This window comes from Schistocerca nitens, chromosome 1, assembly GCF_023898315.1.
Source record: "Schistocerca nitens isolate TAMUIC-IGC-003100 chromosome 1, iqSchNite1.1, whole genome shotgun sequence".
In the NCBI taxonomy this organism is placed as follows: domain Eukaryota; kingdom Metazoa; phylum Arthropoda; class Insecta; order Orthoptera; family Acrididae; genus Schistocerca; species Schistocerca nitens.
Window position 1 is genome coordinate 1268070384 of NC_064614.1, and position 23708 is coordinate 1268094091.

A 23708-nucleotide genomic window follows, 5' to 3' on the forward strand; every position below is an offset into this window, starting at 1 on the left:
TTTGTTATATGTTTAAAAAAATTGTTGGTGATACTTTATAACAAATTGTTTTAGTTGTATACAATTTGTTCTTCAGGCTATGCATGGTCTGGTGGTGGTCAGAAGATAATTAGAGTTGACATTACAGTAGACCAAGGTAAAACATGGCACAATGCTGAAATAACTGACGAGGATTCAACTGCCAAAGCACCACACAATTGGGCTTGGTCATTATGGAAGGCTGAGATACCAATACCTCCAAGAACTAAAAAGGTAAATCTTCATAAAGTAATCAAGCCAAAAATGAAAGTCTGTGATGAACAGACACTTAATAATGAGGTTCCTAAACATAATTATCAATATTTTATCAGTAGTTAAGATGAGTAAGAAATTTGTACTCGCTGTATGAGGACCATACCAAGACACAAAAGATTATTACAAAAATCAAGTGACAGAGATGGGGTATACTTCTCTTCTCTCACCCTAACGCCTTGCCTCTTTCTTGAATCTGAAAAGAAAGATGAGGAAAAAGATTTGCAAATGTAACCTAGACAACAAGGTCTTACGTACAGTTAGCAAAGAGAATTCTAAGATACAGTAACTATATAGTGCAATGAACAAGAGATTGTCACATAAATAGAATGTAAACAAGATAGATTAGCTTATGAATTTCCTCTGAGTATATACAGGAAAAATATAGTTCATAAGCAGAGTTACCATGTTCCAGTTCTTGCTTGTGGATGCATTGAGATCTATCTCACAATCTCACTTTTGCACAGAAATGGGTATTGTTATTAGTTCTATTATTTTATACCAAAGAGAAACAGACTGTCTTTCAGTATTGCCTGCTTGGTTCTCAACCCAATTGTCCTCTCCCCATTCTACAGTTGTGATCATTTTTACATACCTTTCCAGTAATTCATAGCATTTAGCTCCTGTTTGTATTGGTTGATGACATTCCTTCTTAACATTGGATTGTTTACCAAGGAAGAATAATGAATTACTATCCTAAGGTTGTTTCTATTTTACATCACATCTATACTCTGCAAACTTTAATGAAGTGTGTGGCAGAGGTTACTTCAAATTGTATCAGTCTTTTCTCTACTGGTATGGTTTTCCTGTGAAGGATCCATCTGACAGAGCACACAGTATTACTGTTACTCTGTCATTTCATTGCCAGAACATCTTATAGGAACACGTAACAATTTTCACATCAACAGTATTATTTGACGGTGTATCAAAATAAACAGTTGTCTGATCAACATTGCCCATATGTTTCCTCAAATTGATTATTTGATGCTGATACACAAGCAGTTTCTCATCAAACACTGTTGGAAGTCACTGAGCTAGCATTTTTCTGCATTGTTATGTAAGCTCTTGATCATGCTCGGGCAGCAGCCTGTACTTACTTTGAATTTTGTGAGGCATGCAGTTGGAAAATTCCTGTCTCTAACGCATTCGAGTAATTGGTAATCCTGAAACTTCCTGGCAGATTAAAACTGTGTGCCCAACCGAGACTCGAACTCGGGACCTTTGCCTTTCGCATTTTTCTCATACATACTGAAGAACAATTCATGTAACCTTCCTGGTCATGAAAGTTTGGCATGTAGAACAGACATTCTTTAATTTATTCTGTCTTTAATTTATTCTTCATATAATAGTGCATACAAACATTCACTTTCATGACAACCAAGTTTCTTCCTGCTGCAAGTTGATTGACCCCTGATTCATCAATCACTATTGAATTAAAATTAGTGTCACATTGTCTGTGTGAAGCAGTTGTGAACTCTGAGCTTGTAGGTCCACATCTCTGAAAAGAGCCACAGCTGTAATTTACAATTATTATTGAGTGCTAAAAGTCACTTTCTGTAAAGCACCGGCAATCTAAGCAAAGTGAATGACAACAGTATACTGCTCTCTCAGCTTCCTATTGTTGAGTTGGTAGAAACTGTGACACTGTGTGTTAATGGTGCTGTTCATTATTTATTGCCAACCTTCAAAATCAACAGTACCATGGAGCAATAGCAGCTTTAGTGCCACTGTCGTTGAACATCAAGCTTCATTTGTTGTGCTCTGATTTGAGTGTTCTTCACTGATATATTTATCTCACTCTCTCTCTTTCTCTCTCTTTCCTTATGCCTGTGTTCCGCACTTTTGCAGGGTTGGCATTGTTTGGTCTGATTTGGCAAGGTTAATTGAAGGGGTGGCAGGATGCACTTCCTGTCACCACCTCGGTGGATGAGAGGATGAGGAAGACAACACAACACGACAGAGAGGACGAGGACAACACAACACTCAGTCCCTGAGTGGAGAAAAATCCCCAACCCAGCTGGGAATCGAATACCGGCCCCTTTGTGCAGCATTCCATCGTGCTGACCACTCAGCTATCAGGGCGGACTTCACTGATATATTTATGCTGGAATTAATTCATCTCTTGTCGAAATGTATACTGCTATTCAGTATTTGTCCATTTGTAAAGTCAGTTCAATTCTGATTACATTTGTATCCAGCAAACAGCAGTTTAAGCACAGTAGATGTTCATAAAATGCAATGTATGTAAGAAGGTTGACAGCATGATGAAATTTGGTGCCTGTTTACCACTTCCTTCCCGACATTTGTCCTAGTGCTCAACTGAGGTGTTGACACTGGTCCCCCACACACTCCTCTGAAATGATCAAATTAAATCTATGCATGACCTCAGCTACCAAATGTTTCATCTGCAAGTTTAAGACACCTCCTATATTAAGCTATTGCACAATATAAAAATGTTCACCTTAGCAGACAAAGCTTAATCCACAAATGTATTCCTGTATTTTTAAAAGGCTGAATTTTGGAAAAGCCTGATCATAGAATTAGGTAAATATTGCACATAATTCCAATGTGAAATGATAGCAACAATTTTTCAGTTTGTTTTATTCTAGGCAGTTCGTCAAACTTATGGTACAAGTATCAGCATCATTATGTATCACCTCATTTATAATATTTACAAAGACAACAATCCAGCTATCCGACATTTTGTCTTCTAGGTTGACATCTGCTGTAAAGCATTTTGTTCTCATTCCTGGATACACCAAACTGCTAACTTGGATATTGTTTAAAATTTGTAAAGTACCAGCTTACTTTCTTCTCTATCTACCTGCAAGCAACGCCACATCGCACTTCATTGTTGGGGACTTTTCACAATAGTTGCTGTTTCCTTCACACTGTCACTGTGATTGTTATTTTTGTTAATTGATTTTTTTTGTTTGGTTCAAGGTCACTGCACTTTGTCACTCAGAATTGATTTCTATTGGATTTTCTTTTATAAATTGGTGTGTTTTTCTATCCATGTGCTGTTAACTATATTATAGAAACAGTTGCAGTGTCTTCAAAGGTTTTACAAAGCAAGTTATACATGCAGATGATAACTTAATTTGATTTTCCCTCAATTCAGTAGAATCATTTAAAAAATAAAAAGAAAATTCAGTTATATTCCCAGAGACTTTTAGTTTCCGTTAACCTCTTTTTTATATCAGTATTTTCAGTATTTCTCAGAATATGCAGTTAAAAAGTAAAACTGAATAGCTGTCTTGAGATGATCTCATTTAATACTTAGTGACAGTTCTGTTTCTTATTTTTTGCAAATTTTAAACACAGTGGGATTGCAGTGCTGTAGGTGAAGTAAATTTAACAACTTGCTGAATAGTTGAATCACTGAGTTATCAATATACTATTATTTATACTCCACCAACAACTTTCTATCATCACAGTACTTGTGTTAATCTGCGTGTTTGTGGTTTGTATATACTAACATATTAGTAATTCAATGATATACTTCGAGAGTAGAAGAAGACATTTTAACGACTCTTTGTGATAAATATGACTGCAGATTTTCATGATATGATTTTGAGTATGGCTGTTATTTCTAATCCATTGAAGCTCTTTTGTGATATGCGTATTATTGTGGCATTAGTAACTTATATATTTTCCTTTGTGTTACTGTATAGGTGGAGATATGGGCCAAAGCTGTTGATTCTGGTTACAACACTCAGCCAGAATCATTTGAGAATATCTGGAATCTCCGTGGTGTTCTAAGCAATGCCTACCACAGAGTGAAAGTAAACATTAAGTCTTGAAATTATTAAATGTGACTGAAAATATGTTCCTAGTAATTTAAATAATGGTGCTATTTTATTTTTTCATCTCAATCTGTTATTCAGTAATCATGCAGCAATCTTATTTATAATGTAACTGTATAAATGCTGTAAAATGCAGTGAAGGTCATTCAAACTAGATCTGTATCATAATAAATAAGTTACCATTGAGATATGCATGGATCACAATTAATAATAGATCGCTCCCCAAGAAAATTGATCATTTCATAAGAAACACAGATAATGTTAATATCTGGCATGGAGATGCATGTGTCATTATATATCATACGAGTACCTTACCCATTTCATTTCACCTTTCTTAATATTAACAGTTGTTTACTCTTTTATCCTGTTAATGTATGCCTTAGAGACAGGAGAAAATGAAGGGCTGGGTGGTGAAAGTTCAGTTAGGGGATAAGTGAAGATGGCTTTTTGAAAAGTAATCTGGGGATGGGGAATGGGGACCAATTTCTTGTAAGTTTAAATTTGAGACTAGGCCTGTACAGTACAAGAAAAGTGTGATATTTACACTTACATGCAACTGCTTATTTATGTTAAGATTAAGATCAGTACAGTTGTAATTTTTATTATTGGTTGAAAATATGTGTGATATCCATTTGGCATACAGTGCAGCAGTCTACAGATTAACTGCTGTACACCATGCAAAAGGAGGACCTTGGGAGAATGACAAAGAAGTAGGACCTGGAAGGCAGCTTACCTTTGTTAAAATGAATATAAAAAGTTATTGTCAAAAAAACATTGGTCAGATATGAGCTTCTGTTGAGAATACACATTTTTTACTGTACCATAGCCTTTTTGAAAAATAAAATGTACTCTTATATGAAAAAGTGTTTATGTTTCATAATCATACACAATACACATAAAAAGGGTAGTTTTGATTATTGTAACTTGGCTTGAAGAGGTATTGTGGTATGTTCTGTCTTCAAAATTTATATTAGATGACAATGATGATATTGCCCTGGGGACAAAATATAACAAGAAGTCATGAAGGTGTTAACTGAGGAGGAAATGGTTGTTATCATAATTTAAAACTGAATAAAAGAAAAATTGAAGGAAGGCAAGTCTTGCACTGTTCAGTAAAATCAAGACTTCTGACATGTTTTATCTTCTTATTACTCTTATTTATAAATTGAAATTTTAAGAAATTCCCTTTACCCCTTATTGAGGCCATGTGAGGATTACATTTTAATTTCAGTTCTTCACATATCATGTTTTCTCATATTTTCCATCCATTATTTCTTCATCTTTTCATTGTGTTCTGTTTCCTCTCTTCAGTCCACTTTAAACATGTGTTTTTTTTCTTGTCTTGACTTGACACCTGTCCATCTGCAACACTTTCATTCCACAATCTACATGTACAATTACACGCATATTCCGCAAGCCACTGCGCAGTGCATGGCAGAGGGTACCCTGTTCCATTATTACTAATTTCCTTCTCTGTTCCACTCGCAAATAACATGAGGGAGAAACAACTGTCTAAGTGCCTCTGTATGAGCCCTGATCTCTCTTATCTTATTTTCATGGTCCTTACACAAAATGTATGTTGGTGGCAGTAGAATTGTTCTGAAGTCAGCCTCAAGTGCCAGTTCTCTAAATTTCCTCAATAATTCTCCTCAAAAAGAATGTCGCCTTCCCTCCAACGATTCCAATTTGAGTTCCCAAAGCATCTCCATAATACTTGAATGTCGCTTGAACCTACTGGTAAGTAATGAAGTAGCCCACCTCTGAATTGCTTTGATATCTTCCTTTGATCTGGCCTGATGTGGATCCCAAACACTCAAAAAGTACGCAGCAATAGGTCACACTAGTGTCCAATATGTGGTCTCCTTAACAGATGAACCACACTCTCCTAAAGTCCGCCCAAATAAATCAGAGTTGACCATTTGCCTTTCCTACAACAATCCTTACATGCTCATTCCACTTGATATTTCTTTGCGACGTTACATCTAGATATTTAAATCGAAGTGACTGTGTCAAGCAGCACACTACTAACACTATATTCGAACGTTATGGGTTTGTTTTTCCTACTCATCTGCATCGACTTACATTTTTTTAATGTTGAAAGCTAGCTGCCATGCATCACACCAACCAGAAATTTTGTCTATATCCTTTTGTTTCCTCCTACAGTCACTCGATGATGACACTCCCGTACACCAGAGCATTTATGTACATAGAAAATGACAATGGTCTTATCACACATTTCTGGGGCACTGCCGATGATACTCTTGTCGCCAAGGAACATGTGCTATTGAGGACAACGTTCTGGGTTCTGTTACTTAAGAAGCCTTTGAGCCACTTGTATACCTGGGAACCTATTCTGTGTGCTTGTGCCTTAATTAAGTCGGCAGTGTGGCACCCTGTGAAAGGCTTTCGGAAATCTAGGAATATGGAATCCACCTGTTGCCATTCATCCATGGTGTGCAGGATCTCATGTGAGAAAGGGGCAACCTGAATTTTGGATGAGCGATACTTTCTAAAACTGCTGATTTGTGGACAGAAGTTTGTCCCTGTCAAGGAAATTTATTATATTTGAACTGAGAATATGTTTAGGATTTTGCAGCAAACCGATGTTAAAGATATTGGTTTGTAATTTTGTAGGTCCATTCTTTCACCTGCTTATATACGAGTACAATATTCACCTGCACTTTTTTCGTCACTTGGGATTCCATTAGGGCCTCGGGACTTACTTGCTTTCAACTCTTTCAATTGTATCTCTACATCAGTGATGCTTATTATGATGTTCTCTATCAGGAGTCTGCATGATGTTTGTATGATTCTCCTGCATGGATGATTTCTTAAATGTGAAATTTAAAACTTTAGCTTTACTTTTGTTATCTCTTACTGCCACACAAGAATGGTCTATTAATTTTTGCCTGTCATTACCGGCACATTCTCTTGTGCACCAAGAGTGAAACACCTTTCCTTCCTCAGTGTTTTTTGCATTTTGTCATTAAACTGTGGTAGGTTTTTTTCTATCCTTAATTGGCTTATTCAGTAATGGTAGGTTTTTTCTGTCCTTAATCAACTTACTCGGTATGTACTTCTTGAGAGTAAAATCTACAATCCATTTAGACTCTGTCCATAATTCCTCTACGTCTATGTACTGGAACTAAATGATGTCATTTCATTGTCTAAGTGTGATTCTAACAACTCTTTATCCAGTTTTTCTCACAGAAATATTCTCCTACCCTTCATGACAGATTTATTAACTTTAGTAACCAAAGTCACTATGATGAAATCGTGGTCACAAATCCCTGTATCTATCTATATTGACACCACCAATTATGTTTGGCCTGTTTGTAGATGCAAGGTCTAAAATATTTCCATTGTGTGTGGGCTGTCGAAATAGCTGCTCAGACAGTATTTGGAAAACATGTTCAAAAGAACTTCGCAGGACTGACTGTCTGTACCCCCTATAATGAATCCGTAGATGTCCCACTCTACACTTGGTAGGTTAAAGTTGCCTCCAACTAATACTGCATGATCTACGTATTTTCACACTACTGACCCTTCCTCTCTTCTTATTTTGTTCATTTGTATCCTGTTTGTGACCCCTTAAATCTGGTTTGTAGTTAATTTCTTTTGCCAAGAGTATTTGAAGATCTGTTTAGTTAATATTTGTCATCCTTTCTATACTAACCACCAAAGAATTTTTCCTCTTTCTTATGGTTTCTGTTATATTTTCTGTATTTTATTATATTTCAACATGACTTCTCAATTTCCTGGAGAGTACAGTTTTTAGTGCCCCAGTATTTCCCTTACAATTCTTCTTTGCAGTACCTTTAGTTTTTCAAAATTATAACTCAATACTAGGCTTTGGCTTTCATATGGTCATTCTGGTTTAAACACTGTATTGTATTACTTTATTTTAAGGTTGTTAGATAAGCAGTTTTAGTTGTAAACATTTGTCATTATAATGTGGGCTTTTTCCATTACATGTATTCTTTCTTTTATGACTGATTTTCATTTGTTCTAAATACTCACTATTTTCTCACTTTTACTATTAAAACAAAATGTTGTCTTTAGTCCGAAGAATGGTTTAATGCAGCTTACCACCATAATCTGTGCTATAAAAGACTCCTGATCTTTTTGCAACTACTGAATTTTTACCTCCCACACTTTTCTCCATGGCTCGGGTGCCATCTGGACCCTCCCCACCACCACCAGCTTTTCTGAGCTGCACAGATGGTAGCTATCGTTACAGCACATCCGTCGCTCCTGTAACCTCCCTGATGCAAACCTAAGGTTGCTCACTGTCCCACTACCTCACCAAATAGTGTGTGTGTGTGTGTGTGTGTGTGTGTGTGTGTGTGTCCAGCTTGAAAAAGGAATTCCATTCCAACAGCTAGCAAAGTAAAGCTCTGTACCTTTTGTGTGTGTACCTGTTGGCGACACAGTGCTTCCGTCGTTAGGTGAGTAGTCACCTTTATTCCTAAATAATTTGTTATTCTCAACCAAAACTTTCCATACATTAAGATTTTACTAATACGTAGAAAGTGTATTTTTTGTGTAAGTATACACTTTTTTAAATGGAGCATTGCGTATTATCATTAACAGACTAAAATTAGGGTAAATTAGAATCTCATTTTTGTTGCAGGATTATAGTGTGAGCCGTTTATGAGATATTTTATTTTGAAAAGTTCCCACAATGATATTTGTGCCATTCAACCTGCATAGTTGCTAGGTACGATGTTATGTTTGCTTACAGTGTGCTTATATGTTCCTCAAGTCCATTGCGAGTTGCTAGTCAGTTAGTGTGTGACACTCCAAGCAGTGGGTTGTGAGTGGATGATGGGATTTACCAATGCAGAAAAATCTGGCATTCTCATGGTGTATGGAAAGTGTAGGAAGAATGCACTTCATTCCTGTATGATGAATGTGACAGAGTATCACAATAGATGTCAACTCTCTCGTAGGTTGTTTACTGACCTTGTCAAATAATTAAGTGAAAGTGGTAACATAAGTCCTCGACAGTGTATCAGAAGCAAACATGTGATGAAATAGGAGGCAGAAATTAATGTTTTGGCTGCTGTTGCATTTGATCCGCATGTTAGCTCCCTTACAATTGCATAAGGAAGTGGTACGAGTTAGGCAAGCATCCTATGCATTGTTGATCAATGTAGGTTCCATCCCTATCACATCTCTCCCCATCAAGAGCTACTTGGAAATGATTATGAGAATTATGTTAACTTCTTTACAGGGGCGTTAAGTGAGGCTACTCCAGATATGTCAGGTAGCTTGTTTAGTACTGAATGCACGCTTACTAATAATGGCCAGGGAAACTGCCAAAACATGCGCTATTGGTCTGTTGACAATCCCCATTGGCTTCGTCAGATGGAACATCGGCATCCGTGGACTGTAAACGTCTGGTGTAGGATAGGGAACCATGAGCTCATAGGCCCATTTTTCATAGACGGCACACTGAATGTGCACAAGTATCACAGCCTGCTAATGGACCATCTTACATGGATGCTAGATGATGTTACTCTGCAGACTAGGAGGAATCTGTGGTACCAATGTGATGGCTGTCCAGCCCACAGTGCACGAAGTACTACAGCATGTGTTCATGAGTTGTTTCCAAATCACTGGATTGGTCGCAGATGACCTGTACCTTTGGTGGCCCATTCCCGGGATTTGATGCCTGTACACTGCCAACTATACCTGATTATATGCAATAATGTATTACTGCAACCTGCTCAGACATCTCTGCAGCAGTCATTCCGAACAAGACCGGAAGCGTGTATTGCTGCTGCCTATGGTTATTTTGAACACAACCTTTGATGTTACGTTGTCTTCTTACTGGTAAGAATCCACATAACTAGTGCATGCACTTATCCTGTTGTTTAGTGTGTGCTACCATGGATATTTATAAATTTCTGTGTGGGAACTTTTCAGAATACAATATCTCATAAATAACTTGCACTAGCACCCTGCAACAAACACCACTGACATTCTAACTTAACACATTTTTATGAATATAATAGAGGGAAACATTAGACGTGGGAAAAATATATCTAAAAACAAAGATGATGTGACTTACTAAATGAAAGTGCTGGCAGGTTGATAGACACACAAACAAACACAAACATACACACAAAATTCAAGCTTTCACAACCAACGGTTGCTTCATCAGGAAAGAGGGAAGGAGAGGGAAAGACGAAAGGATGTGGGTTTTAAGGGAGAGGGTAAGGAGTCATTCCAATCCCGGGAGCGGAAAGACTTACCTTAGGGGGAAAAAAGGACAGGTATACACTCGCACACACACACATATCCATCCACACATACACAGACACAAGCAGACATTTCTTTGCCTTTACAAATGTCTGCTTGTGTCTATGTACGTGCGGATGGATATGTGTGTGTGTGCGAGTGTATACCTGTCCTTTTTTCCCCCTAAGGTAAGTCTTTCCGCCCCCGGGATTGGAATGACTCTTTACCCTCTCCCTTAAAACCCACATCCTTTCGTCTTTCCCTCTCCTTCCCTCTTTCCTGATGAAGCAACCGTTGGTTGTGAAAGCTTGAATTTTGTGTGTTTGTTTGTGTGTCTATCAACCTGCCAGCGCTAACACATTTTTAGTTTGTTAATGCCAACAGACATTGTTTCATTTAAAAAAGTGTGTGTTTGTACAAAAAATATTCGCTCTAAGTATTATTACAATCTATTGATTGGTTAACAATACAAACCCCTGACCACCAATCCATTCCATGAAAAAGGCACACCAATAGCACTTTCCCATTTCTGCAGTATCTGTGGTGCAATTTTTAGATGATTCACCCTACATATTTCAATAATGGATAGATACAGTGGCTAATGGAGAACATTTTTTAATTATCTTTTGAAATGGTTGGAATTCCCAATTTCTTGCCTTATATTGCATGGCAGTTTATTGGATACTTTACCACCAAAGTACATACCATAAATCCATTCTGAACCCTGTACACAGAGGCAAAGTCTACATTTACTGTAACTGTTTATCATAGTTTGGCTAAAACTTACATTTATTATCAGTACCCAAAAACCATTAAGGATTAAATGTATTGGGAAGTGGTATAAGAATTCCAAGATCCTTCAAAAGGCTTAGCTGCAAGATTTACAGTTGCCCTCTTCACACAGTATTCTTACTGCTTGCTTCTGCTGGACGAACATTGTGTTTACTTTAGGTGTACTGTCCCAGAAGATAATTCCGTAAGACAACAGGAGTGAACATATTCAGAGTAAGGTAACACTCTTGTCTTTTAGCCAACTCGGTGAGATATGCTTCTAAAGGCAAAACACACTGAATTGGGCTTTTTGATTAGTTTATGTGTATGTTTTACTGGACCACAGCTAATGTGGCACAGTATGTTTAATGTAGTGTGTGGTCATTAATGTCTCCTGGTTCTAGCAGGTTCTCGTTGTTGTTTCGAAATTCAATAATAGGAGTTGTTACGAGATTATGACTTAATAATTTTAGCTTTGAACTGCTTCGTGTCATCAACTGTTATCTATATGTGTCTGCTAAGCTTGAGTGTAGACCCTCCATTACATACTTGCGTCATGAGCAAACATGACAGGTTTTCAACTGCCTTTAAGTCAGTGGAAAACTGTTTATCCAAATTAAAACAAGAATGGGCCAAATACCAAATCTCATGGAACCTTATGTTTCTGTGATCTGAGCTTAGTTTCATGTTAATGACACAGTCTGTCAATGAGACCCTCTGTTTTCTGCTGTGAAAGTAAGATTCCATCAATGCAAGAGAATGTCATTACACTTGAGTTTGCCAAGTAGAATTTTGTAATCCATATAATCAAAAGTGTATGCTGAGACATCAGCACAACATATTGTAGTTTTTAATTGTGTGGTATTTTATGTGTGACATGGTGGCGTTACTTGCCACTTTTTATCACAGTTTGACATGACATCACTATGTGACTTTCAGTGTTGTAAAAAGCATGTACATCTAATAATGTTAAAAAATCTAATGATGACAACACAGATCTGTTGAAACCAGTAAAAAAGCATGTACATCTAATAATGTTACATAATCCGATGATGGCAGAATAGATCAGCTGAAACCAGTAAGAGTAATAAAAGAATTACTAGTGATCTTGACAAACTTGATTCTTCAAGAACAGTACATAATCAAAAGCTTTAGCCAGGTCACAAAATAACCCAACAGGACAATTTATTTTGTTTAGCTCTATTAACACTTCATTTGTGACATCTTGCATTGTATTGCTTTCTTTATAAAGAATCCTTTACGAAAGCCGAACTGAGAGGCAATTTACTATGCTCAGGTAAATGAATCAATATTTTATCATAAGCCCCTTCCTCAAAATGTGTGAAACAGGTCCGTAATTAGAGATGGTTTACTTATCTCCAGTTTTATAGATGGGTGTTACTACAGCACATTTAACTCTGCCAGAAAATATGCTGTAAATTTTTTATTTATGAGGAGTATAAAGATAGCTTAAGGGTAATCTTATCAAGTAAGCACAAGGTTTTAATTTTCTGATTGAAACACCTTAGGTAGCAGAATTACTGCTCATTAGTGAGCAAATGAACTTTGTAATCTCCTTAGGGGCTGTATTTTTTAAGCTAACATCTGTTGGTGCATGCTGCATCTGCACAAGTAAATCTAATGCATCTGTATTTGCTGCTCACCACAGAGAAGAAGCCAGGAATTGCAGGCAGGTACAATGAAAAGAATGCTAGATATTTTCAGCTATTGACTAAGTTCTTCATCAGGCATTCACACAAGCACAATTCACACACACACGGCAGCATCTAATGTCTCCGGGCATTTCTGATTCCTGCACTGGGAACACTTCTTTGAATTTCTCCAAACAAAGCCAGTTTAATACCAACATAAAGTGTCGTTTGTCCCAGTGTATAACACCATCCACCCGTGATTTCTCTGCCCCTCTTCCACAGCCACCCCCTTCGTCATCTTCCAGGAATTCCTTGCCTCCAATTTGGTCTCACCATCCTTTCCCAGGTGCCTTCCCAAGAAAAGAACAGCCATTGACAACTACAGTACAGACCTGATTTAATCATTCTACTGCAGACAAAGGCTCCACCACTGTCAAAATTAATTGCAGTGAGTATGCGACAGAAGGGTTCTGCCAACTGTCCGACTCATCCACCTGCAAGTACTGCCATAGTGATCCAATCCCAGAAGTCCAACATAACCTCCAGTCCGTACTCAAATCCTTAGGTCCATCCCAGAACCTCTCCCCTGAATCCATCTCCCTTCTCACCCTAAAGACCCTGCACACACCCGCTTTCTGCATGCTTCCTATACTCTGTAAACCTAACAATTGTGGAAGCCCCATTGTAGCTGGTACTGTGCTTCCACTGAAAGAATCTCCACTCGTGTCAACAAACAACTCCAACCAATTGCCCGTAGGCTACATTCTAATATCGGAGATACAAACCCCTCCCTTCACTGACTCCCAAACATGCCCACCCTCTTACCACATTGATTCCTACTTGTCACCGTTGATGACACCTCGCTACACACCAACAGACTACCTCTCCCACTTTCCTTCAGGCTCCAAACCCACTACCTCATTCCTTATACACCTCACCAATTACATTTTTCCACACAACTACTTCTTCCTTGAAGGGACAATATAAAAATAAATCTGCAGCAGAGCCATGGGTACCTGTATGGCACCCTCCAATGCCAACCCTTTTATGGGTCATCTAGAGTAAATCTTCCTAACCTCCCAAAACTCACTCATTGTCTGATTCTGGTGCATTGATGATATCTTCTTGATCTGGACTCAAGTTCATGACACCCTATCCTCATTCCCCCATAAACTCAATGCCTTCTGCCCCATCTATTTCATCTGGTCCTGCTCAGCCTTACATGACACCTTCCCGGACGTTGGCCTCCACATCCCTGATGGCTCCATCTGTACCTCTAGGCATATAAAGCACACTAACCACCAACAATACCTGCATTTTGACACCAAATAATCACTAAAGCCTAGCCACCTGTGGACAATGTATCTGCAGTGACAAGAAGTCTATTGCCCACTATGCTATAGGTCTGACAAATGCCTTCTAAACAGGCATTAGCCCCTAAACGTAGCCCACAAACAGATTTCTCATGCTGTATCCTGACACATACCCGTAATCCTCCCAACACCCCCAAGAACCAGTTGCAAAGGAGTTCTGCCCTTATTCACCCAATATCACCCCAGACTGGAGCAACTGAATCTACTCTCCACCCAGGGTTTGACTATCATCATACCAAGAAATGAAGAATATCCTACTCATGATCTTCCTACTCCTCCGAAAGAGGTATTCTGCCACCCATCCAACCTACACAATGTACTAGTCCATCCCTATGGCACTCGCACTTGCTTCCTCTTGTGGTATGGTTCATATCTCTATGAAAGACCCAGGTACAAGACCTGCCTGATTCACCAATTAAGCACTTGGAACTCCAGTTCTGCCTTTGGCTTATCCTAGCCCATGAGATACAGGGCCACCTGTGAAAGTAATGGGTTTAAGGCTTCCATTCAGTCCTTTGCTGACCAGTATGATGTGGAAATTGAAGACAGCAAAACAAAAGTCAAAGTTTTACATTTCACATTCAAGAAATCGTTCGAACACACTGTCATTTGACCACCTGTAGTGGGACTTTGAATTTCGCCGCGCTACACTCGTTCCCTCGGATAAAAATTATACCATCGCAGCAGTATGAGCGCTCGATGGCAGAGAAAATACTAAAATTGTAACTCTTTTTTTGTTTTTCTATCTGTTTCTTTATTGTGTCTCGAGAGCGGAAGCTTAATGCAGACATGATCTGATTAAGATGAAAAAACTTATTAATGTGTAGACATTGTGGAAGTTGTTATGAAATTCAGAGGATGGAGAGAAGCAACTAAAATAAATTGCATTTAATATCAAGACGGTTTTGTATACATTAGAAATTCCTGGACAATGAAACTTATTGCAAGATTTCGGAGCAGACTTTTCACGCAGAAATGAAGGAGACTTTTGAAGACCTGGACGCGGCACGAAAGAAGACATGTTAACCTGGTAAAGGATGAACTCTTATCTACGCCATCTCCCCCTGTCAGTTACATTTTGTTATTCTCTGTTCTTTTTCAATAATTTTTGTAGTGGAAATTGGTTTAACTTTTACTCAAAAACGCCACAAGGACCACCCCAACAATAGCTTTTCCGAATCACGAAGTCCGATAGCTTTTCTGTAATACGAAGTCCGATTTGCTTTTCATTCTTTCCCTTTTTCGCGGTCATTAACGATTTTAAAACCCACTTTTTATTCACCATTTCTTCCCACCATTTTCAACCTTTTCTTTTTCGTTTCTTCTAATTTTCTTTTTTATTAACCACTACACACCAAACAGACTCCCGTATGGACGACATAGTAATAAGCATCCCTGGCATAGAGAATCAACTAAAAGATTTGAAAGCAAATAAATCACCAGATCCAGACAGAATCCCAATTCGGTTTTATAAATAGTACTCTGTGGCACTGGCCCCACACCTAGCTTGCTTTTATCATGAATCCCACGTCCAGCAGTAATTCCCAAGCAACTGGGAGAAAGTGCAGGTAACTCCAGTGTATAACAAGAGTAAAAGAACAGACATGCAAAATTACAGACCAATATCCCTAACTCTGGTTTGCTGCAGAACCGTTGAACATATTCTCAATTCAAATATGATAAACTTTCTTGAAACAAGTAGCTTATGTCCACAAATTGGCATGGTTTCAGAAAGCATCACTCGTGCAAAATTCAGCTTGCCCTTTTCTCACATGGTATCTGCAAAACATGGATGAAGGGCAACAGGCAGATTCCACATTGCTAGATCTTCACAGTCAACATCTATTAAACATTATCAGAATGAGGCCAATGATTCATAGAACCTCCCAGCTGCAACACGGTTCCTCACGGTTTCTTGTACTGAAGATGGTCAGACATTGCTATGGTAAATCCATTTAATTATTTAGAGAGGTATTGATTCAATTGCTGGCCTTATGAAATCCTGCTCTCGTTTACACAATGGCACTGCACTTTGCTTTTGGAGACTACTTGTGATTCTCAAGCAGAGCAACTGCTTACCACTTCACTCCTCCACGGTTGTCCTGTTTGTGTCGAGACCCATCGCATGCTGGATTCTTCCTGTGGTGTTATTTACAGTATGCTGCTCTATGGAGGCAGAAGTTCAAACATATCTCTTTGATCAGGGCATCACTGCACTCCACTGTGTGATGAAAAAGGTAAAAAGGTAGATGCCTCCTTAGTGCCCACACACACTCTTTTTCCCACATTTTATAGAGGTACTTCTGTCCAAGATCAAAGCAGGTTATGAAGTTATCACAGTCTGACCATACATTCTGAACCCGATGCACTGCTACCAGTGTCAGCATTACAACCACATTCACATGTCCTGTTGACACCCAGCCAAATGTGGTAGGGATCCTCACAAAGGCGATTGCTTGCCTCCTCCTCTCTGCTGCATCAACTGCAATGATGACCACACTGGCTCCTCTCAAAATTGTCTGGTGCATCTCAATGAGTGGGCTGTCCAGGAGATCTGGGTGAGGAAAAGGTTGCTTACCCAGTCAACATACCGTGCGTTCTACCATCCGGCACTTGCAGTACTGTTCTTGCTACAGCTTGGTCCACAAAGGACATGGCCAGGCGCACATGCAACCTCAAATTCAGTACCATGGTTGTAAAATCACTGAGTGTTATGGCAGCACCCCATCTCCTCCTCCAGCTGTGCAACAAGCCACCAAACTTTTGCCTCATGGGGAGAAGTCACCTGCTACACAACCGGCAGGACGGAAAGGACGAAAGGATACTCCCACGAAGATTTACTACGTCTCTCCAGCCAATAAACATCTAAGTCTTCCTTTGCCAACTGGAAAGGCTCCAAAAAGTAACACAATCACAAATGGTCTTCTCCATCACCGACTCGGAGATCCTCTTCGATGATGTCATCATGTGATACCCTCCCGGCCGACCTCCATGTCGCTGGTGTGCACTGCCAAATGTTTTTCTTCCCTGGACTCCACAGACCGACAGAAGGAGAATGCCGACGCCTCTGTGAACCTCACGGAGCAGGATCCTCCAGCCTTTGCGCTCTGCAGCAGTGAGTCTTCGAAGACTGGCACTCGGCATCTGCCGAAGTGACACCCCTTCGTTTTATCCCTCCTCCCCTTTCCTCTTCATGGCTGTCTTCCAATGAACATTTGCTGGCTTTGATCCAACAAAGAGGACTTGTGGCTCCTCTTAGAATCACAGGTTCTACTTGTCCTCTGCCTCCAGGAAACAAAATTGCGTCCTCATGACTGCTTTGAGCTCTTGTATTTCTTCCTGGTCTGCTTTGACCTTCCCCCTGAGGAGGGCATTTCATTTCACTGGCTTCAAGCTGTTGCAGTCCGCATTTTCCTTCCTCCCTTGACCATTTCCCTTTGTCTGTCTACATTCCTCCATCAATTGCTGTCACCACAGCACACTTCCTCCAGCTTATTGGGCAACTCCCTCACTCCTTTCTGCTGCTCAGCAACTTCAATGTGCACCATCCGCTTTGCGATGCTCCCAGAACATGTCAGAGAGGTGCCCTCTTGGCTGACCTTCTCAATAAACTTAACTTCATCTGCCTTAACATGGGAGCACCCACATTCCTTTCAGACTCCACACCACCTATTTCCATTTGGACTTCTCCTGCACTGCCCAATTTGACCATTTCCCATGTTCTATCCACTTGCTGACTCCTACCCCACCTATGTGCACACCCAAATGGCAGCTTACTATGGCTGAGTGGAGGCTTTACTCTTCTCTGGTGACCTTCAATGAACAATGTTTCCCCAGTAGGGATGATCAGGTAAAATATCTTACAAATGTTATCCATATTGCTGCAGAATGTTTCATTTCTTGCACTTCCTCTTTACCATGCCATGTCGTGGTCCCTCGGTGAACTGAGGTGTGCCGCGACACAGTTGATGCAGAGACATGCTCTCCACGTTTTTGAGCGTCGTCCTACTATGGCCAACTGCATTCATTACAAACAGTAGTGTGCACAGTGCCGTCGCCATTCTTCATGATAGCAAAGAAGCTAGCTGGATTTCCTTTACTAGTTCTTTTAACAGTTCCACTCTCTCTTTCATTCTGTGGGCCAACCTCTGGCGGCTCTCTGGGACCAAGGTCCGTTCCCCAATTTTCGGCCTGCCAGTAGCAGATGATGTCATAGTGGACCCTATTGCTATCTCCTACACCTTGGGTCTCCATTTTGCGGGGATTTCAAGCTCCTCCCACTATCATTCTGACTTCCTCCATCGGAAAAAGGTGGAAGAGGCTCTGGCGATACTTCTCTCTTCTCAGAATCCTGAGTGCTATAATGCCACCTTTACTATGGGGAGCTAGATCATGCTCTCACTCCACCCAGTCCTCTGCTCCAGGGCCAGATGATGTTCACATTCAGATGTTGCAGAACCTTATCTTACGGTCGAGCACTTTCTCCTTCATACATACAATCGCATCTGGGCAGAGGACACATTTTCCAGATGCTTGTGTGAACCCACTGTCATACCCATCCCTAAGCCCAGTAAGGACAAACAACTTTCCTCTAGCTACTGCCCCATTTCTCTCACAAGCTGTGTTTGCAAGATTACGGAAGATATGATTTATACCTGGCTGGTATGGTAGCTCAAGTCTCGCAACTTACTAAATGCTGCACAGTGTGGATTTCGAACATGCTGTTCTGCAGTTGACTAGCTTGTCACTTTGTCCAGCTATGTCATGTATGGTTTTCTGTGGAAATACCAGATGGTGGCTGTGTTTTTGATTTGGAGAAAGCGTATGACTCTTTTGGAGGACTGGTATCCTCTGTGCTCTGTACATGTGGGGCTCCCATTCCCATATGCCCCATTTCCTTCAGGAATTTTTAAAAGACTGAGTTTTCGAGGTACATGTGGGTTGAGCCTTCTCAGATACCTTTATCCAGGAAAATGGTGTGGCCCTGAATTCCATCCTGAGCATCGGCCTCTTTGCTATCACCATTAATCCTATAATGACCTGTCTCCTGCCGGGCATCTCTGGCTCCCTTTTTGTTGACAATTTTGTCATCAATTGCAGTTCTCCGTGGACTTATCTCCTTGAATGGCGTCTTCAGTGATGTCTCAGTTGTCTTTACTCATGGAGCATCGACAGTGGCTTTCGTTTTTTCACTGACAAAACTGTTTGTATAAATTTATGGCAGCGCAATTGGTTTCTTCTACCATCTTTACATCTTGGGCCTGTTGCTCTTCTATTTGTTGGAACTACGAAATTCGTGGGACTCATGCTCAATAGGAAACTTTCTTTGTCCTGCCACGTGTCTTACCTGGCCTCCCACTGTATGCAGTCCCTCAGTGTCCTATGTGTCATCAGTGGTACTTCTTGGGGAGCAGATCGGACAACCTACCTCCATTTGTACTGGACCCACGTCCATTTGAAACTAAGCTATGTGTGTTTCGTTTATGCATCTGCATGTACATCCCTCTTATGCCATCTCAATACAATTCATCATTGTGGTATCCATTTGGCCACTGGCACCCTTTTACACTAGCCCAGTTGAGAGTCTGTATGCAGAAGCTGCTGAACTACCACTGTCATACCACCATGACTTTCTCCTCAGCAGATATGCATGCCATTTGTCTGCCATGCCTGGCCACCCATCCTGTGCCTCCTTCTTCAATGACTCCTTTGATCGCCAGTATGGGACGTGTCCCTTTTCTCTGTTACCTCCTGGAGTTCACTTTCAGCTCATGCTCCAGCAGCTTAACTTCATGATACCTGCCACTTTCCAAATGGGTGTGAACCCTTTGCCACCTTGGCTTCATGCAGCAGCCTGCGTTCACCTTGGCCTCCTTTTGCTTCCTAAGGACACTACTCCAGCCTCACTCTGTTGCTGTATGTTTCACGACCTTCGCACGGAACTTAGCGATCGTACCTCTTTGTAGACTGATGGCTCGTGGACTGACTGTGGTGTCAGGTGTCCCTTCGTCATTGGAACCGACATTTTTTAGTATTGGCTTCCAGAACACTGCACATTATTCACAGCAGAGCTCTTCACCCCAGACCAGGCCATGCAGTATGTCCGGCAAACAGGGTTTTTAATTGTGTCATCTGCTCCATCTCTCTCAGTGCCATTCAAAGCCTCTGTATGCTGTACACTGTCCATCCCTTAGTGCAATGGGTCCAGGAAAGCTGCCACTGGCTCACTCTTGATGGAGGCACTGTGATGTTTGTGTGAGTTCCTGGTCACATTAGTCTGACAGAAAATGAGGCCACTAAAGCTGCTGCCAAGGCTGCAGTTCTCGTACCTCAACTTGCTAGTTCTTCCATTCCCTCCGATGGGATCTGTGTTGCTGTCTATCAGCAGGTGGTGTCACTTTGGGATCACCACTGGTCCTCCCTTCATGGGAACCAGCTCCCAGGAATTAAGCCTCTCCCAGTGGCTTGGACAACCTCCTCTCAGCCCTCTCACTGTGAGGAGATCATTTTAGCTAGGTTGCGTATTGGGCATTGTCTTTTTAGTCATCACCATTTCTTAGGTGGTGCTCCCCCACCACTTTGTGCTCATTGCTCTCAACCTTTGATGGTTCGCCATTTCCTGATGGAATGCCCTATTTTTTAACAACTTGTGTACTCATATTGTTTGCTGTTTGAGTTATTGGCCCTCTTTGCTAATGACACACGGGATGTCGACCACGTTTTACTTTTTATCCTTCATAGCAATATTGCAAAGGACATTTATCTTTAGTTCAGGACCTCTGTTTCTATATGGCATCTTTTATAGACCTTTCTCTGCATTCTTATTTTTAACTATTTTTTTCCTTCCATTGATTGGGCTTAACGTGTAGGCATTTTTAACTCCTTTCTTTGTCCTCATCTTCTACAGTTCTGACATGGGCGCCTATGACCCTAGTTGTTTCTGCGCCTTAAAATGAAACAATCTTATATGGTTCTTCATTGCAGGCTGTTAACGAAGGTACAATCATATGGAACAAGTTCACAGATATGTGATTGGCTCAAAGACTTCTTAAGTAATAGAACCCAGTATGTTTTCCTCAGCTGCAAGTGTTCATCAGAGACAAGGGTATCATCCAGAGTGCCCCAGGGATGTGTGACAGGACTGCTGTTGTTCTCTATATACATAAACGATTTGGCGGATAGAGTGGGCAGCAATCTCCTGTTGTTTAGTGAAGATGCTGTGGTGTACAATAAGTTGTCAAAGTTGAGTGACTGGGAAGATCCAAGACAACTTACACAAGATTCGGTTGCAATATTGCCTGTGTCTTTCTTGGCATGGTCAAGTCATTAAAATATCTGGGCACAGCATTGCAAAGTTATATGAAATGGAATGAGCATGTGAGAACTGTGGTAGGGAAGGTTAATAGTCGACTTCAGTTTATTGGGAGGATTTTAGGAAAGAGTGGTTCACCTGTAAAGGGGACCACATATAGGATGCTTGTGTGAACTATTCTTGAGTACTGATTGAATGTTTGGGATCTGTACCAAGTTGGATTGAAGGAAGACATCGAAGCAATTCAGAGGTGGGCTGCTAGATTTGTTACTAGTAGATTCGAACAATATGTAAGTGTTATATAATTCGGGAACTCGTATGGGAATCCCTGGAGGAAAGGTAGTTGTTTTTTCCTTGCTCTATTTGCAAGGAAATGACTAGTAGTGGCACAGGGCCCTCAGCTGTGCACCATATGGTGGCTTGCAGAGTATGTATGTAGATGTAGATGTCATATACCAGCTCTGCTGCACTTTCTGCACACCATTGAGGGTATGGCCACCAACTGTCTGTTCTACAGCATGAGTGCCCACCACCATGCTGTGCCCAAGAATAGAGCTTACCACCCAGGAGTGGTACATGCTGCTGACCTGAACATACTTGAGTTCAATGGCTGTGTACGCCATAATATGTGCCTTCTGGATTCCTTACCCCATCCCTGCACCAGCATTGAGTTATCCTTGCAACACATCCTTCACTCTTGTAATCCTTCTGGCCTCAATCTCTGCTAACCCTCTACACCCACACCTTCTACCCAATAGTCTCCCATTCCCATATCCCGTCTCAGTGGCCCAACCTACACTTTCACATCATCATTATTGTGAACCACACCAGCTAGCCCATACATCTACTGTCTCTGTCTTCTGTATTCCTATCCCCCACATCTGCTGCTTCCCTTCGAGCCACTGGCCTCCTCTTCCCAACCCCTCCTCCAGCTTCTTGCCTCTCTCTCTCTCTCTCTCTCTCTCTCTCTCTCTCTCTCTCTCTCTCTCTCTCTCTCAATCTACCCACCCTATCATCGGACTCTAGCTTGTTTAAGGATTTGTCAGAAAACTAGCAAGTTCTCATTCTTTTTTTGTGTGCTTGTAAACAACTCAGCACGTCTGACATTTAGTGAATGGTTGCCATAGCTCCTAGATTATTTACATTCTGGCAGAATGTTCCTTATCATAACTTTATTAAAATTGTTTCTAGCTGCTTTATGATGTTGAAGGAACTTCCTGCTGTTCGCCTGTAAATTGAGAGTACAACAAGCTTGAGCACTTTATAATCCACTACTGTGGCCCAGCATTTCGAGCTGTTCAACATGATATTTGTTATTTTGAGGGGCCAGTGATTTACAGTTTCTAAATATTTTTTGTAAAATGCATCCAACTTTGCCCATCACGTTATTGCCTTATGTGCAATGCTTTCCTGCACATGATTTTGATGCAGTTGGTCTTTAGCATTGATTTACATATGAGTTGTCATGATTTGACACATGTTCAGTAATTGGTGTTGTTTTATACCTTAGGATTGTCTGCTGTCTGGTTTTTAATATAAAGTGGCGTATACCTACTGTGCAAATCATTATTTTTCAACAATATTCATTAACCTGAAGCACCTGGGACTCGACTCCTCACATTCTCCCTTTCATTTTATTGATTCCACTGTAGTGGGATATTAGCTTGTATCTGTCAATATGAAATTGTTCAGTTTCGTTAATTTCTGTGATATTCTGAGAGCAACAAGAGGTTTACTAAGATTCCGTCTGTTCTTGCATTTTCCTGTGTGGATGTGAGAAATTTGTCACTTTTATTAAACAGGCTTCTTATGTTTTGATGGGAGACACTAAATTGTCTTTGCAATATCCATGGCATTTTCCTAACTGCAGTATCTTGTTTTGATAGATGCTTCAACTGAAACTATATTATTTTACAGCTCTGTCTTTTGGAGGATTTTATCCCGAAAAGGCCTGGGGAACACATTGTAAGTCACTGAGATATGATGAATACCGCTTTGGTCAGACTGTATGCTTCTGGCAATTAACTGTGCTAGCAGCCTTTTACCAGAAGCATTCAGGTACAAAACATGCTGCGTGTGATGAGACTCTGTGAGGGAAAAATGCCTCAGTCATACCCACATGTGAACATCTGTCTCACCTGACAGATTTTCCAAGTTCTGCATTACCACAATACAATTCATCTATGGCTTCTCATGCTGCTCAATGAGTGACACAATCTGCAGTAGCCACCAGAAAGATCGCGGGAGGCGCACATCG

General features: G+C 40.5%; 1 protein-coding gene across 1 annotated transcript in view; it reads left to right on the top strand.

Moving 5' to 3' along the window:
- LOC126201965 (sulfite oxidase-like) overlaps positions 1-4944 on the top strand; it is a 127285-nt gene extending 122341 nt beyond the window's left edge. Inside the window, exons 9-10 of the mRNA XM_049936825.1 lie at positions 77-252; positions 3966-4944. Of these exons, the coding sequence (XP_049792782.1) occupies positions 77-252; positions 3966-4094 (305 nt within the window). The 3' untranslated portion in view covers positions 4095-4944. The remainder of the gene's footprint in view (positions 1-76; positions 253-3965) is intronic.
- Positions 4945-23708: the final 18764 nt, after the last annotated feature.